Below are 15,701 nucleotides of genomic sequence, written 5' to 3'. Positions count from 1 at the left end.
CGAAACGGCTCCCTTCCCCGGATAGTTGCTCCCGTTGGTTTGTCCCGCCTTGGTCATTGCTCCTTCAGGACGCCCTCTGCTCTTGGCGCACGCGCAGTGGCCCTTCTCCCGGCCGGTGCGAAATGGCGGCGCTGGCGACGGTGGTTTGTCGAAGACTGCGGCAGGTGCCTTTATTCCGCCCGGTAAGTGGCCGGGGACGAAAAGGGCGCATTTGCCATCTGTGGCTCGCTTTTGAAAGTGGGCCGGGAAGAGGACAGGGGAAGCGTCGGTGTGCCTGAAACAGAGGACAAGGCAGGCGGCACCGTGAGGAGACGTCCGAAGGAGGGAAGTGGGCGGGGCAGGCCGCGATGCCTTGAGCGCCCGCCCGGGGAAGGCCTCGCCGAGCTGAGGCCCCTTCTTCCGAGTACCTTGACAGGCGGAGGGAGGGCTGTTCACCTTGACCTTGAAGAACGTATTAGAAAGGAGACTGACCTTATTAGGCATCCCAGCTTTGGTGTTACGTAATGATCTTATGTAACGCTGTTTATAAGAAATAGTCATTCTTTGCTTTAGTTTTTTGTGAATATCCCAGTTAGAAAACTCATAAGAATGTGGGCGAACTATAACTCCAGGGTCAATTCTCCCTCCAAACACTGTCAGTACTTAAAAGTTGGTTATGCCCAGAGTTTGTGCCAAGTTTGGTTCATATCTGTTCTTGCTGGGAGTCACAGCGCTCTCTGGATGCAGGGTGAACTATAACTCCCAAAATCCACAGTCAGTCCCCTTTCAGTATGTTCTGTTGGCCATGGGGGTGGGGTCTCTGTGCAAAGTCTGGTCTAGATCAGGCTGGGCAAACTTTGGCCCTCCAGGAGTTTTGGACTTCAACGCCCACTATTCCTAACAGCTAGTAGGGATTGTGGGAGTTGAAGTCCAAAACACCTTGAGAGACAAAGTTTGCCCATGCCTTATCTAGATCCATCATCTGACGGAGTCACTCAGTACTTTGCATGTGGGAGCCATCTTGGAAATTACCCACAAACATAAAATGCAAACATATCATAGAATAATTAGGAGAGATCATGTGGGCCATCTAGTCCAACCCCCTGCCATGTAGGAAAAGCACAAAGTACCCCTGACAGGTGGCCATCCAGCCTCTGTTTAAAAGCTTCCAAGGAAGAAGCTTCCACCACACTCCAGTTCCACAGCTGAACAGCTCTCATAGTCAGGAAGTTCTTCCTAATGTTAAGATGGGATATTCTTTCCTGTAATTTGAACCCATTGTTGCAAATCCTAGTTTCCAGGATAGCAAAAAATCAAACCTGCTCTCTCTTCCTTATGACACCCTTTAACATATTTGTACATGGCTATCATGTCTCCTCTCAACCTTCTCTTCTGCAAGCTAAACATGCCCAAGTTCTTTAAGACAGTCTCATAGTGCCTGGACTCCAGATCTTTGATCATTTTAGTTGCTCTCCTCTGGATGCCTCCCAGTTTGTCAATATCTCTTTTAAACTGTGTTGCCCAGAAATGGACACAGTATTCCAGGTGAGGTGTAACCAAAGCAGGCCAAAATCCCATTGGCTTTTTTAGCTGCTGCATTACACTGTTGGCTCATGTTCAACTTGTTGTCCACAAAGACCTCAAGGTCTTTTCCATATGGACTGTTATTGAGTCAAGCGTCATCCATCCTGTATCTTTGCATTTCATTTTTTCTCACTATGTGTAGTGTCATACATTTGTCCTTGTTTAAATTCATTTTGTTAGTTTTGGCCCAGCTCTCTAATCAGTTACGGTCATTTTGAATTCTGATCCTGTCCTCTGGAGTATTAGCTATCCTTCCTAATTTGGTGTCATCTGCAAACTTGATAAGCACACCCACTAAATCTTCATCCAAGTTATTAATACAGATATTGAACAGTATTGGGCCCAGGACTGAATCCTGCGGTACTCCAGTAGTCACTTCTTTTCAGGATGAAGAGGAACCATTGGTGAGCACTCATTGTTTAGTGTTGGTGAAAAAAACTGAGTGAATGTGCTTCTCTTTTTCTCTCTTCTGGCAAAATTCCAGGGTGAGATGATTTTGCTTCCATTTTAACCACCAGTTTCCATTGAACTAGATAGACATTTTAGATATACAGAACTATCATCTCTACAAAGCTATATAGTGCACACTACAACTATGCAACTATGAAAAATATAAACTTCCTACTCTATGTTTGATAGTAACTATCCCATAATAGGCTACTCCCTTTAAACAATCTTGTAAAACCAAACTCTACTAATTCATAAATCCCAAAGGTGATAAATGTCTGTCATGATTGTGAAAAGGTATTGGACAGGACTCAGTCTTTCTTAATGTTAGTCAAAGAGTTCTCCTTAATCAGCATAGTTAATTTCTCCATTACTGCTGTTTCTTAAAGATCAAAATACTGTGTAAATGTTTGTAATGAACAATAAAGTTAATTGTTAATATCTCTGGTGCTGTAACTCATGCATTAAGAGTGCTTCTTACAAAGTAGGAAAGAATACTAAGAAATTAGTGTGGTAGACTTAGGGCACATCTACACTAACCATACAATTTGGAAGGGCCATGGATCTGCTTTGTGATGACCTTGCCCCATGTTACTCAAAGTTGGGTAGTCTAAATTCTGGCTCAGAATTTAGATATCCCCTGACTTGGGGACTGTGTAAACGGTTGGGCTGGTTTCTAGGTGGAACCAGATGCAAGTGTTTTCACCACCATCCCTTGTTTCCTGGGCTAAGTGGTTATGGGAACCATCCAGGAGCCTAGTCTATGGAATCATGGCGAATCAGCTCCAGGATAACATGTCAATGTAGATCTACCCTAAGATGAATAATAATTCTTCCAGGAGTAGTAAGAATCGTTTTAAGTTTGTTATTGAGCCCTGGTGTGAAGCATGAGAAGCCCTCTTAAAACACCTATAAACTCTGAAGAACAGAACTTAAATCTGCTAGAAATTCCCATGAATAGCAACTGTAATTGAAAATATAGGGGTCTGTCTCTGCCCTCTCCCTAAAGTGTAAATAGTTTATACTGTTCAGTGGCACTATGAAAAGAACGAAGTGAGTTTTGATCAGCTGCATTCTACTGTCTTAGAGGCCTAGATTTGCAAGATCACAGTGGGACTGTTAACAAGTTTTATTGGAAGTCTTTTTAATAGGGTCACTGTAAATCAAAGCTAACTTAATAACACATAAGAACAATCTGATATTGCAATAAATTGATTCATAAATCCATTGAAGTGTTTGGAATAGTTTAATTGCTTTTCTGTTCTGTGTTCATGTGAATTATGTCAAGCAATAAAAGAAAGTAAGGTTATGTTAACTGTAAAGTTATATCAACAAACTAAAAGTTAACTGTGCAAATACACAGTGAAACATAATAGGGCAATGAGATATAATAACAAACCTTGTCTGTGTAAAATGACTCTCGATCAAAGGAATTCTCTGTTAAAATTACACTGTGTTCATGTTATATCATTTTAGGAGATATCCAGTAATAAATCTATTTCACTGTGTCAAGGTAGCAATTACATAGACATGAATTGGAGTAGTTTAAACCTATTTTTTAAAGGAAACAAACAAAAAAGAAAGCAAACAAAAAGCCACACAAAATGTAAATGTCACTGCCTCTTCCCATTATTTCTCCCTTTATCTATTTGTTCATGTGGCAGCTGTGGGAAAAGCTATGGAAATGTTCAGTGTTGTACAGCTATAGAAGGTGTAGAAGCCATGACAGAAAAAAGTGATACATTCTCATTACAGTCTGAAATAGCATGTTTACGCCTGAATCTTGAGAGTAAATATTGAATGGTTTTTATTCACTTACTGCATCAACATTTTCTTATCATCTTTCAGCAGGGATTTGCAGCTGGCCAGGTTTTCTCTCGAAACTTCCACTTCACAGTTTATGGAAAGAAAAATGCATCTGCTAAAGTATCTGATTCAGTAAGTACTTATTTGTATAATACTTGTTTGAAATGTTAGTTCCGTCTCTTAATGTTTTGCGAAGAAAATAAAAAAGCCAATGAACAAGTGTTGCTAGGTGTGCACCTTTAAGAGTTCTGGTGCCACAGCAAACTCTGGCTGGGATCCTGTTGGTCAGCTATGGTGGTATAATTACACTGGTACAGTAATGGTTGGTAGAATAATACCCAAACAGTTTTTCAAGTAAAATTTGCCAGAATACTGTAACTTGGTCAGGGACTTGGACAAATACTCTACTTGGGGCCATCAGTCTTCCCCTCCCGGCAGCACAGCAGTGAGAAATTTATTTATCTTTCCTTCCCAATGCTGCCTTACCGTACCACTTTGCAACCTTGGCAATGCCATTGCTGATGTAAAACAACATTATACTGAGGAAATACATGAGCAGGAATATGGAATGTGGTTGGTTGGAAGGAAGCAAGTCTGTAGAGCATATTTGAGAAAGGACAAATAAGAATGGAGCATCTGAACACATTCATGATTGTAGACTGGGAATGTGAAAACTTGCTGTTGGGATAGATGTGGCTTGTGTGGAATTCCTGTTAGGCCCATGGGCTGCTAATAGCTTTATTTCCAATCATTGGCATAGGGAAGAGGGTATTCAAAGCTCTGTAGACTAAAAATAACTCTTGCTTTTTAATACTGTGCTTTTTTTTGTATAACTAGGCACTGTTATACTGAGACGTATTTCTGAGGCGTTGTGCATAATTTTGAACCATTCTTTGTAGGCTTGATGAGAAAATGTACACATTGGCAGGAATTGCATCTGGGTCTGCCCATTTATTCCTTATTTTCATCTCTATCCTTCCAAAGTTGGAGCTTGTCCAGTTTTGTTCAAAAAAGTTTTCCGCCCTTGTTTTAAATATTATTTTACACACTTGAGTACATCCCCCTGAGAAGGACCAGAACTACTGCATCCAATCCCAGTGAGTCAATTCAGAAGTATACCAAGGTCAATGGTATGGAAAGTCACAAAAAGCTCTAACAGGCCTGGACTATTGTTTCAGAATCACATTCTGTAGCACAACCAACAGACACTCACTCCCCAATGTAGTTCCCCGCATAGGCCATCCACCAAGTAGACCAAAGCTACCTCTGTTTTAAAACCAGGCTGGAAACCAAACTAAAATGGATCCAGATCATCCATTTCATCCAGGAACACTTGGAGCTGTAGTCTTAGTCCCACTCATTTAATCACCACTAACTCCATGTGGGAAAAGGCACCAACTTTATGGGTCCAATCTATGGGAGGGGACACTTAGGAGAGCAATCATGTCCACTATCCTAGCCATTTCCCTATTCCAGAGATCTGCCAGGTTTTCAATAGGATCAGCCAATGCAAAAGGAAGTCCCCAAAAGCTATCAGGAAACCATCGTCATCCATAATTCTTGTGTGAGCCTTTTTAATCTGGCACTGTCATCATTGCAGAGGTTTCAGGTGGGAGTCTAAATTCCATGAAGTAGTGATCTGTTCATGACAATGGAACTATAGAAAGTTTTTTTCCCCCCAACTTTTATGGCTGTTCTTTCTGATTTCTTATTCAGATTTCAACACAGTATCCTGTAGTGGATCATGAATTTGATGCAGTTGTTGTGGGTGCAGGTGGTGCAGGTCTGCGAGCTGCATTTGGCTTATCTGAGGCTGGGTTTAATACAGCATGTGTTACCAAATTGTTTCCTACCAGATCCCATACTGTTGCTGCACAGGTAAGGAAACATTTGACCCCAATCCATAATTCATAGACTGGCCACCAGGAGTGGGGCTGACTATTCTATCTAAGATGTTGTATCCTGGTATTTATTGTGTAGAAGCAGTGCTGAAAACTTTTGTTCAAACTTATGTTCTGTGGCTTAATTTTTGAAAGGCATCATTTAAACCAATTGTTTTATGAATCCATGAATATGGTTTATAATTAGGAAAATGTTTTGAGACAACAGTTTGCAGAAATGTTTGTTATACAGTGTTCCCTCCCTACTTTGCGGTTCACTTTTCGCTCCCTCACTGCTTCGCAATTTTTTTCTGAGCAGTGGCGCATGTGTAAAAGGTGCCAGTTTCCCTTTTGTGCACGTGCCCTTCCTCTCGTCAGTGTCCAGCCGGGCCACTCTGGATGCCAACGAGATGGAGGCGCATGCGCAAAAGGGAAACTGGCAGGCACCGGAGAGGAGGCCACCAACAAGAAGCACAGGAAGAAGGCTTTCAAATGGGAGAAAGGCCGCCTAACTACTAATATAATGTGTAAATATTAAAATAAATATAGCACCCCTACTTCGCGGTTTTTCACTTATTGCGGGTAGTCCTGGAACGTAACCCCCGCAATAAGTGAGGGAACACTGTACTATGGAGTATACAATTGTGTGAACTTAGCCTGCAGTCTGAAGTTAAAAAGAAAGAAAGAAATATGTTCACTATGTTAAGTAAAAACTATCCTTTAAAAACAATAAAGCCATATTCTTAGATTCTGTGAATAACAAAAAAGTTCACATTTCTGGTGTTGTTCCAGCTTTATTAACAGATCCTAGCTACATAGAAGTAAATATCTTAGAGTTTAGTAATGTGTTTGGTGTTATACATTTGTCACATTGTATAGACCGCTGTACTGTTTTTCAATTAAAAAATTACAAATGCGACCATATTAATGGAAATATATAGCAAATGTAAAAAAAATGCAAGCCACAAAATCCTTAGATTTGTTCCAATACATGATTGAACGTTAGCCAATGAACATACTTTTATCCACATCGAATATTCTGTGTAGAGAAATGCATTTATTAATTTCATCTTCAGGGAGGAATCAATGCTGCTTTGGGGAATATGGAAGAGGATAACTGGAGATGGCATTTCTATGATACTGTGAAAGGCTCTGACTGGTTGGGTGACCAGGATGCAATTCATTACATGACTGAGCAAGCCCCTGCTTCAGTTATTGAGGTATGAGTAAAAACAGTTAAATGGGGTTTGCAGAATAAAATGCATGATTTACTGCTATTTGTGTTAAAATAAAGTTATTGGACTATGAGCAAAACCAATTTAGTAATAAATTTGTTTAATTTGTATGTGAAAAGTATTGTCCGTGTTTTAGAAAATTCTGCTTTCTTTTCTTCCAATTTGTAGATGTGTAAACATTCCAGATTTTTTGAAATTATAGGTAAAAATTTTTGAGGGATTTTTGTTTTCTGGCGTAGAAAACCATATGAGTAGCCTTTACAAATTAAAAGTGACCTTGTTACTTTAAAAACATGAAATCTATCTATTTGGTTTGAATTAAAATTATGTTTGCAATATTACAGGGACAATTTATTCAGACAGTATTTGCAAATAAAAGTTTGTGTGTATGTGACAAATGGTGCTTCAAGGAAGTCCTGAACTGTAGGGAATTTTGTCAATGAATAAGGAATAAGAAAAAAACCCCAATAAAAATGTAAGAAATCATTAGCAAATCAAATCATTTTTGGTGTCCCATAATGTTGAGCAGATATAAAGCACTCATTCTCATAAAAGGAAATGAGAAAAGGAAACAAAGAACAGGGGTTGCAGTTATCTGACATTATACATACTCCTATGTTATTATTTATTTATTTATTTATGTATTACATTTTTATCCCGCTCTTCTCACCGCAAGGGGACTCAGAGCAGCATACAAATCAAATGTACATAAAATATATTAGAATAGCACAATATAAGCATTAAATTACTATATTGTACTATATCATTATATGGTAATATTATTAGTAATATTGATTTAATATTTAATATATAATTAATATTATTATATTGTATTATTATTACTATAATATTGTATTTCATTATAATATTATTATCAATATTATATGTATATACAATATATTATGTTAAAATCTAACTGTTGCATACTTTTTAGAAATGATTTTGGAGTAGCATTTTATAAATTGTTCTAAAAGGAAATACTCCATCAATTATTCTGTGATGTTCCTGAAAAGAATAGTTAGGGAGAAAACAGTCTTAAGATGGAGAAGGTAAACTAAATAGGTTTCTGGTGGATATGTAGGATTCAGGATAGAATTGTAAATGTGTAATAAGGATGAAAAGACAGTGTTTGCTGTGTACTTTTGAAGTCAAAAGCATGGTGAGAACCAAAAAGTCTATGCATTGTTATACGTTAATGAGTCAGTACTGAGCAGAAGTAGATGGAACATGGAAATCTGTCAGCAAAGCTAGAGACTGAATTTAGATGATGCAGTTCATTAAAAACACACAAATATTATTACATAGTGGCTGAATAGATTAGATCGTAGTGCTGTCATTCCCCTCCTAGTAATAGAAAATGCTCTTTTTCTATTGTCAAATTCCACCATGAATGAAATTTTGTTTTGCATTGTGTAGCTATATTTTGGGTAACAACATAAAACTTTTGTTAGGATTAAACAAAATATTACAATAATATGCATGTAAGTAATCCCAGGGTATAGATCTTCTAACCCAGGGGTCCTCAAACTTTTAAAGCAGAGGGCCGGTCCACAATCCTTCAGACTGTTGAGGGGCCGAATTATCATTTGGGGGAAAAAAACGAACAAATTCCTATGCACACTGCACATATCTTATTTGTAGTGCAAAACAACAACATTAACAATGAAAGACCAATACAATATTTAAAAATGAAAATAATTTTAACCAACATAAACCTATCAGGATTTCAATAGGAAGTGTGGGCCTGCTTCTGGCCAATGAGGTAGTCAGGTTAATTAGGAATGTTGTTGTTGTGTGTCTTCAAGTAATGTCAGACTTTGGGCGAGCCTAAGTCCAAAATTATTTATTTATTCATTTACTACATTTATTTACTACATTTATATCCCACCCGTCTCACCCCGAAGGGAACTCAGAGCAGCTGTATGTACATACAATATATTATATTATTAGCATAGCACAATATTAGCATATTGAACTATACCACTATACTGTAATATTATATGTTATATATAACATATAATTAATATTATTATATGGTATTAAAAATTAGAATAGTATAAAATGATAATATTATTATCAATATCATATGTATATACAATATATTATACTATTAAAACTGATATAAAAATATTATATTATAAACGAGGGCGGGGGCCAGGTAAATGACCTTGGAGGGCCGCATCCGGCCCCCGGGCCTTAGTTTGGGGACCCCTGTCCTAACCAGTCTCTTTAACCTGTTTATTGAAATCTTCTTTGACCTTATAATATCCCAATTTATAGAAACATTTCTGCTAGCTTTTGTTTGTGATTCTGATATAAAAATTTCTTATGACTTTTTTAAAAACTAAGAGCTAGTTACCTGTTAGTAGTTTCCTGTTTCTGTATTTACAGTCAAATACCTAACAATCTCTGCCTTAATTTCTTAGTTGGAGAATTATGGTATGCCATTTAGCCGGACAGAAGAAGGAAAGATCTATCAGCGTGCCTTTGGGGGACAGAGTCTTAAGTTTGGGAAAGGAGGCCAGGCTCATCGCTGCTGCTGTGTAGCTGACCGGACAGGACACTCCTTGCTACACACCCTTTATGGGAGGGTAAGAAATCATGACTTGGTGGTGGAGAGCAAGCTCTCTGAGCTAACGATTAACATGAAAGATGATTGCTTTGGCTTGTGGCATTTTCTATGCTGTCATGGCATTAAGAGCCAAGTTATTATGGCTGCTTTGAAAATAATTCTCAGCATAATCACTGAAGTAACCTATCTCATGTTAGTTTTACAACATAACATGTAGGAGTTACAGTAGAATCTCACTTATCCAACATAAACGGGCTGGCAGAACGTTAGATAAGCTAAAATGTTAGATAATAAGGAGGGATTAAGGAAAAGCCTATTAAATGTCAAATTACGTTATAATTTTAATAATAATAATAATAAGTTTATTTATATCCCGCCTCCATCTCCCCCGAAGGGGACTCGGGGCGGCTTACAGCAAAATCAAAATACAAGCAATGATAAAATATAAAACATCAAAGGACAAAAACAAAAAACAATAAAAAAAATATACACAATAGGTTAAAAAACACAACACAGAATTAAAACATCAAATTAAAAACAATGAGGTTGCAATAGTGGATAAGCAAGGTGCACATTATGGGTAACAAATTCGTAAATAGATAAAGTGCATTAGAATCATTTAAGGTCACATCAGGTAGGGAGGAGTCCTGAATAATATCAATCAATCAGGAATCAGGGGAAGAGTGACCAGTGCAAAAACGTCGAGGAGCATAATAATTGTGATGGAAAAAGGTGATCTTAACCAAAGGCCTGGGTGAAAAGCCAAGTTTTCAGACTCTTCCGAAATGCCATCAAGGTGGGGGCTTGCCTGATCTCCCCAGGCAGCGAATTCCATAACCGGGGGGCCACTACAGAGAAGGCCCTCTCCCTTGTTCCCACCAATTGCGCTTGTGACGCTGGCGGAAGCGAGAGGAGGGCCTCCCCCGATGACCGAAGAGACCGTACAGGTTCGTAGGGGGAGAGACGATCCCGAAGGTAGATGGGTCCCAAACCGTTCCGAGCTTTATAGGTGATCCACCAGCACTTTGAATTGGGTCCGGAAAATGAACGGCAGCCAGTGGAGCTCCTTAAACAGGAGGGTTGACCGCTCCCTGTATTGGGCTCCCGTTAGGACCAAGGCTGCCGAGCGTTGAACTAATTGAAGTTTCCGGGCCGTCTTCAAAGGCAGCCCCATGTAGAGTGCATTGCAGTAATCCAATCTAGAGGTAACTAAGGCGTGGACCACCATGGCCAAGTCAGACTTCACGAGGTATGGTCGCAGCTGGCGCACAAGTTTTAGTTGTGCAAAGGCCCTCCCGGCCACCGCCGACACCTGAGCATCAAATGTCAGGGATGAGTCCAGGAGGACCCCCAAGCTACGGACCTGCGCCTTCAGGGGGAGTGCGACCCCGTCAAGCACAGGTTGCCACCCAATACCCCGATCAGACATACGACTGACCTGGAGGTCCTCTGTCTTGTCGGGATTAAGCTTCAGCTTATTCACCCTCATCCAGCCCATCACAGCTGCCAAGCACTGGTTCAGTACCTGGGGGGCTTCCTTGGAGTTTGGTGGAAAAGAGTAGTAGAGTTGGGTGTCATCTGCGTAGAGATGGCACCGCACTCCAAAACTCCGGATGACCTCTCCCAGTTGTAAAACATCATGTTTTACAACAGTATGCCACTTGTTTGGGAGCGTGGCTGCACTTGTGTTGTTGTTGAGCATGGTGGCCTGCTGCACGTTGCTGTTTAGAGAGACATCTGTGGATCTGGATGGGAGGCAGACTGTGTTGAATAATACAGAATGTTAGATAAGCAAGACCCTACTGCAGGGGTCCCCAAACTTTTTAAGCAGAGGGCCGGTCCACAATCCTTCAGACTGTGGAGGGGCCGAATTATCATTTGAAATAAAAATACAAACAAATTCCTATGCATACTGCACATATCTTATTTGTAGTGCAACAACAACAACAATAGAATACAATATTTAAAAATGAAAACAATTTTAACCAACATAAACCTATTAGGATTTCAATGGAAAGTGTGGGCCTGCTACTGGCCAATGAGATAGTCAAGTTAATTAGGATTGTTGTTGTTGTTGTTGTTGTTGTGTGCCTTCAAGTCATGTCAGACGTTGGCCGAGCCTAAGTCTAAAATTAATTATTTATTTACTGCATTTATTTACTACATTTATATCCCACCCTTCTCACCCCGAAGGGGACTCAGAGCAGCTGTATGTACATACAATATATTATATTATTAGCATAACACAATATTAGCATTATATATTACTGTATTGAACTATACCACTATGCTATTATATAATATGTAATATATAACATACAATTAATATTATTATATGGTATTACTATTAGTATTATATTGTATAGCATAAGATTATTATCAATATTATATGTATATACAATATATTATATTATTAAAACTGATATAAAAATATTATATTATAAAACTGAGGGCGGGGGCCAGGTAAATGACCTTGGAGGGCCGCATCCGGCCCCCGGGCCTTAGTTTGGGGACCCCTGTATTACATTAAAATATTATTATCAATATTATATGTACATACAATATATTATATTATTAAAACTGATATAAAAATATTATATTATAAAACTGAGGGCGGGGGCCAGGTAAATGACCTTGGAGGGCCGCATCCGGCCCCCGGGCCTTAGTTTGGGGACCCCTGCCCTACTGTATATAAAAAACATCCATCAACATTCTTAAAATATTTTATATATTGAAATCAGAGCATTAAATATTTGATGTTGATTTTTTATTTATTTTGTGTCAAAATCATTGCATAATAAATAAGTTTAAAAGTGATGAAATAAAAGAATCACAAGCAGCTAAATAGTTTTAGACCAAAAGTGGGCAACAGCGACCGCATTGTCCATAGCTTTAAACAACTCCTCTGTACATGAGGCAGGACATTGTGGGAAAGCATACATATGCAGAGTTGTTTGTTCTGCTCCACAGTCACACAAGGTGGAGAATTCCTCCAGGTAGTGCCATCTTGATAATAACCTCAAATTATAATTATAGATGACAATGAAAGTTTCTTCAATTCTTCTTTTCCCAGAAAGAAATAATAATTTTTATAATCCCATAAATTTACGAGAATAATATTTCTAAAATAGATGCTTTCTTTACAAAGAAAAAAATCAGCAAAGCTCAGTTTTTATTGGGATTAATAATTAAAATGAGCAGAGCTCAATTAATTGGCTAAATATAACAAAACACTTCCTAGTGCAACAAAATGAGCATTGCTATGTATGTCCTGTAACATGAAGCAATTCTTTTTTTCTCCTCTCATCCTCACCTCTAGTCTCTCAGATATGACACCAGTTACTTTGTGGAGTATTTTGTCCTTGATCTCCTTATGGAAAACGGAGAATGTTGTGGCGTTATTGCACTTTGTATAGAAGATGGCACCATACATCGTATAAGAGCAAAGAATACCGTTATCGCCACTGGGTAATATGTTAATAATCATGTTGATGTAAAGTTAATAATTCACCACCTATAATTGTTTGTGATTAAACTAGCCTCAGACAGCGTAGTGAACAGTATATTGTGTTATCCCTGCTTAGTTGCCTTTCTCCTAATGCACCTGCTTCTTCAGGTGTTTTGGATTTCAGCTCCCAGAAATCCTGGCCAGTTTATCAGCTGTTAGGAATTGTGGGAGCTGATATCCAAAACATATGTAAGGCTTTGAGATGTTACCAATGTCATATTCCACAGTAAAAAAAATCACAGTAAACTACTGCTAAATGATTGAAAGACATAGCTGTGTTGCTCTGGTTCATTATATAAAGGGATCCTTACATCTCATGAAGCAGACTTAAGTCTACAAAAATTTATGTGACCAACTTCTTTTTCTATGTTGGTGTCAAAAGTATTGCAAAATGATGTGACTAAGCGTTACATAACCAATTCACTGGCTAATACACATTTGGTGCCTTAAATGTTAGTTCTGTTTCTGGTTATATTTGATCTGCTGATTCAAGAAATGGCACCAGTTTCCCCCATCAGCTCTAGATTTTGAGATACAGAACATATGCCACCTATCACACACCATCTGCTCACCCATAGAAAATAATTACAACCATGTCTAAGAAAGTAGAGCTGATGCAGTCTAGCCAGTGCAATTTTCTGAATCAGCACCCCAAATAATCACAGGAACAGATCTAAAAACCAAGATGTTCTTTTTGTTGAGCTTTGTAATTCATGAAATACTAGAAATCTTAGAGAAAATATTTTATTTGATTGTGCCATGTGGACAGAGGTGATTATTTCTCATGAAACCTTTGTGTATTGTGCTGGGCAAGTACTAATTCTGAATTGATTTCTAGAGGGTATGGGCGCACATACTTCAGCTGCACATCTGCTCACACTTGTACTGGAGATGGGACAGCTATGATTACTCGAGCAGGCCTGCCTTGTCAAGATTTGGAATTTGTGCAGTTCCATCCCACAGGTAAAAGTTCTGCAATGTTACAGACAACAAAACTTTATTATGTGGACATATATTGCTGATTTCTCTTTGTATCCCTTTGAGAAAAACACAAATATAATAAGGAATTGAAATATGCAGGTGAACACAGGTAACATGACAGTCAATTTGCAGTCATGGTGGAGCTCATTCTCCTTTCCTAGTGGTGACCAAACTATGGAGGATATATGAGGTGACCTGGAGTCCATTCAAGAAATGAGATAGCAAAACATGGAACAGGTGCAAATACCAGATAGGTTGACATATCTTCAAGATGTAGTGGACAAAGGTTTAAGATAATACACTAAAAAGATCAGTGGCAGAAATATCTAACAATTTTTACACTCGGGGGACTGTTTCTTTTGAGATATTTTCATGTGAAAAGATTTTTTAAGATTTTTAGATTGTAAGATTAGTGTGAAGGAGAGTGGAGTCAACATTTTCAGCTGAATAAGAACTTTTGGATTCTTGCTTCACAATGCTCATATGTGGGATAAACTCATGAGTGTGGATTGCCCAAGTAATAAAAAAGAATAATTGTGCAGCATAAGTACCAACCTTCCTTTCCTAGCAAAAGCTATCTAATTTCATATGGATAGCTCTGCTGTAGCACTGTAGCCTTAAGGACTGACAAAAATTATAGTATATACATTTTTAGGCTTATACTGATTTTTATCAGATTCATGCATTCAATTCCCAGGTTGTTTAATGTATGTGTGAAGGAGAAAAGAGGTGGTGAATTTCAGGACTAACAAAAGGCTACAAAAGGCAAAAGATACTAGAGAAATGTTTGTACATTTGGAACCCAAATATGTATAACATGAAACCTTTCCAGAAATGGATGCATGCTCAGAGAAGCTGATCATTTGTCAAATGTAAATAATTTAACATGGTAACCTCTGGTTCTGCAGGGATTTATGGTGCTGGCTGCCTTATTACTGAGGGCTGTCGTGGTGAGGGAGGCATTCTCATAAACAGTGAAGGTGAAAGGTTTATGGAGAGATATGCTCCAGTTGCAAAGGATCTTGCGTCAAGGGATGTGGTGTCTCGATCTATGACTATTGAGATCCGTGAAGGAAGGTAAGTCTAGTTGTTTACAGTTGCCATTTCTGTGAGTGTATTTGTGGAACTATGTGGTAGCTGGATTGTTCAATTTCTTAAATTAGATTAGCCCACTATATTTTAAAGAAGAATGCCAGGATCTCTTAGCGGTGATGTCCTGGCATGACTTCTGTTTGGAACAGCAGTTGTGTTTTATACAAGATACTGCAATGATGTCCAGTACTCCGTAGAAAAGTGGTTCCCCGTTTGGCCAGAGTACAGTGGGCTGGTTACTGCCCCTGCAGGACCCAGACACAACCCTACCTCTCACAACTGGAATGGTCACTGATAGGCTGTGGGGTGGACTGAGAATGTACTAGTCGTATACTTCCCCTACCAAACTGACCTTTTATGTCATCTGCACATAAGCACACCCATGAAATGTATGCTCTTGTATGTATGCAGGACCATAGCCGGGGGGAGGGGGGGGTTAAGGTTCAATCCCTCCTGAAAGGGTTCAAACCCCCCCCCCCCCAGTTTTTTTTGACCTGACACATTTGGAGAGGGTTTTGAATTTTTAACCCCCCCCCCCTCCCACCGGCCCTGCCACTAGGCTTATATTCGTTTGACAACTTCATGTTGCTGTTGCTGCAGTGCTTGCAAATTTTTTT

At 38.9% G+C, this 15,701-nt stretch overlaps 1 protein-coding gene across 2 annotated transcripts in view; it reads left to right on the top strand.

Moving 5' to 3' along the window:
• The first annotated feature begins 32 nt into the window (after window positions 1–32).
• Window positions 33–15,701, top strand: part of sdha (succinate dehydrogenase complex flavoprotein subunit A) — a 30,026-nt gene continuing 14,357 nt past the window's right edge. Inside the window, exons 1-8 of one of the 2 annotated variants that reach the window (XM_003222314.4) lie at window positions 33–182; window positions 3,859–3,948; window positions 5,533–5,694; window positions 6,773–6,916; window positions 9,358–9,522; window positions 12,823–12,971; window positions 13,850–13,974; window positions 14,901–15,069. In XM_003222314.4, the coding sequence (XP_003222362.1) occupies window positions 123–182; window positions 3,859–3,948; window positions 5,533–5,694; window positions 6,773–6,916; window positions 9,358–9,522; window positions 12,823–12,971; window positions 13,850–13,974; window positions 14,901–15,069 (1,064 nt within the window). In that variant the 5' untranslated portion in view covers window positions 33–122. The remainder of the gene's footprint in view (window positions 183–3,858; window positions 3,949–5,532; window positions 5,695–6,772; window positions 6,917–9,357; window positions 9,523–12,822; window positions 12,972–13,849; window positions 13,975–14,900; window positions 15,070–15,701) is intronic. The other variant, XM_008113003.3, reaches the window with a different exon arrangement.

This window comes from Anolis carolinensis, chromosome 6 (genome assembly GCF_035594765.1).
Source record: "Anolis carolinensis isolate JA03-04 chromosome 6, rAnoCar3.1.pri, whole genome shotgun sequence".
In the NCBI taxonomy this organism is placed as follows: domain Eukaryota; kingdom Metazoa; phylum Chordata; class Lepidosauria; order Squamata; family Dactyloidae; genus Anolis; species Anolis carolinensis.
This window is presented reverse-complemented; position numbering and strand designations above follow the sequence as displayed.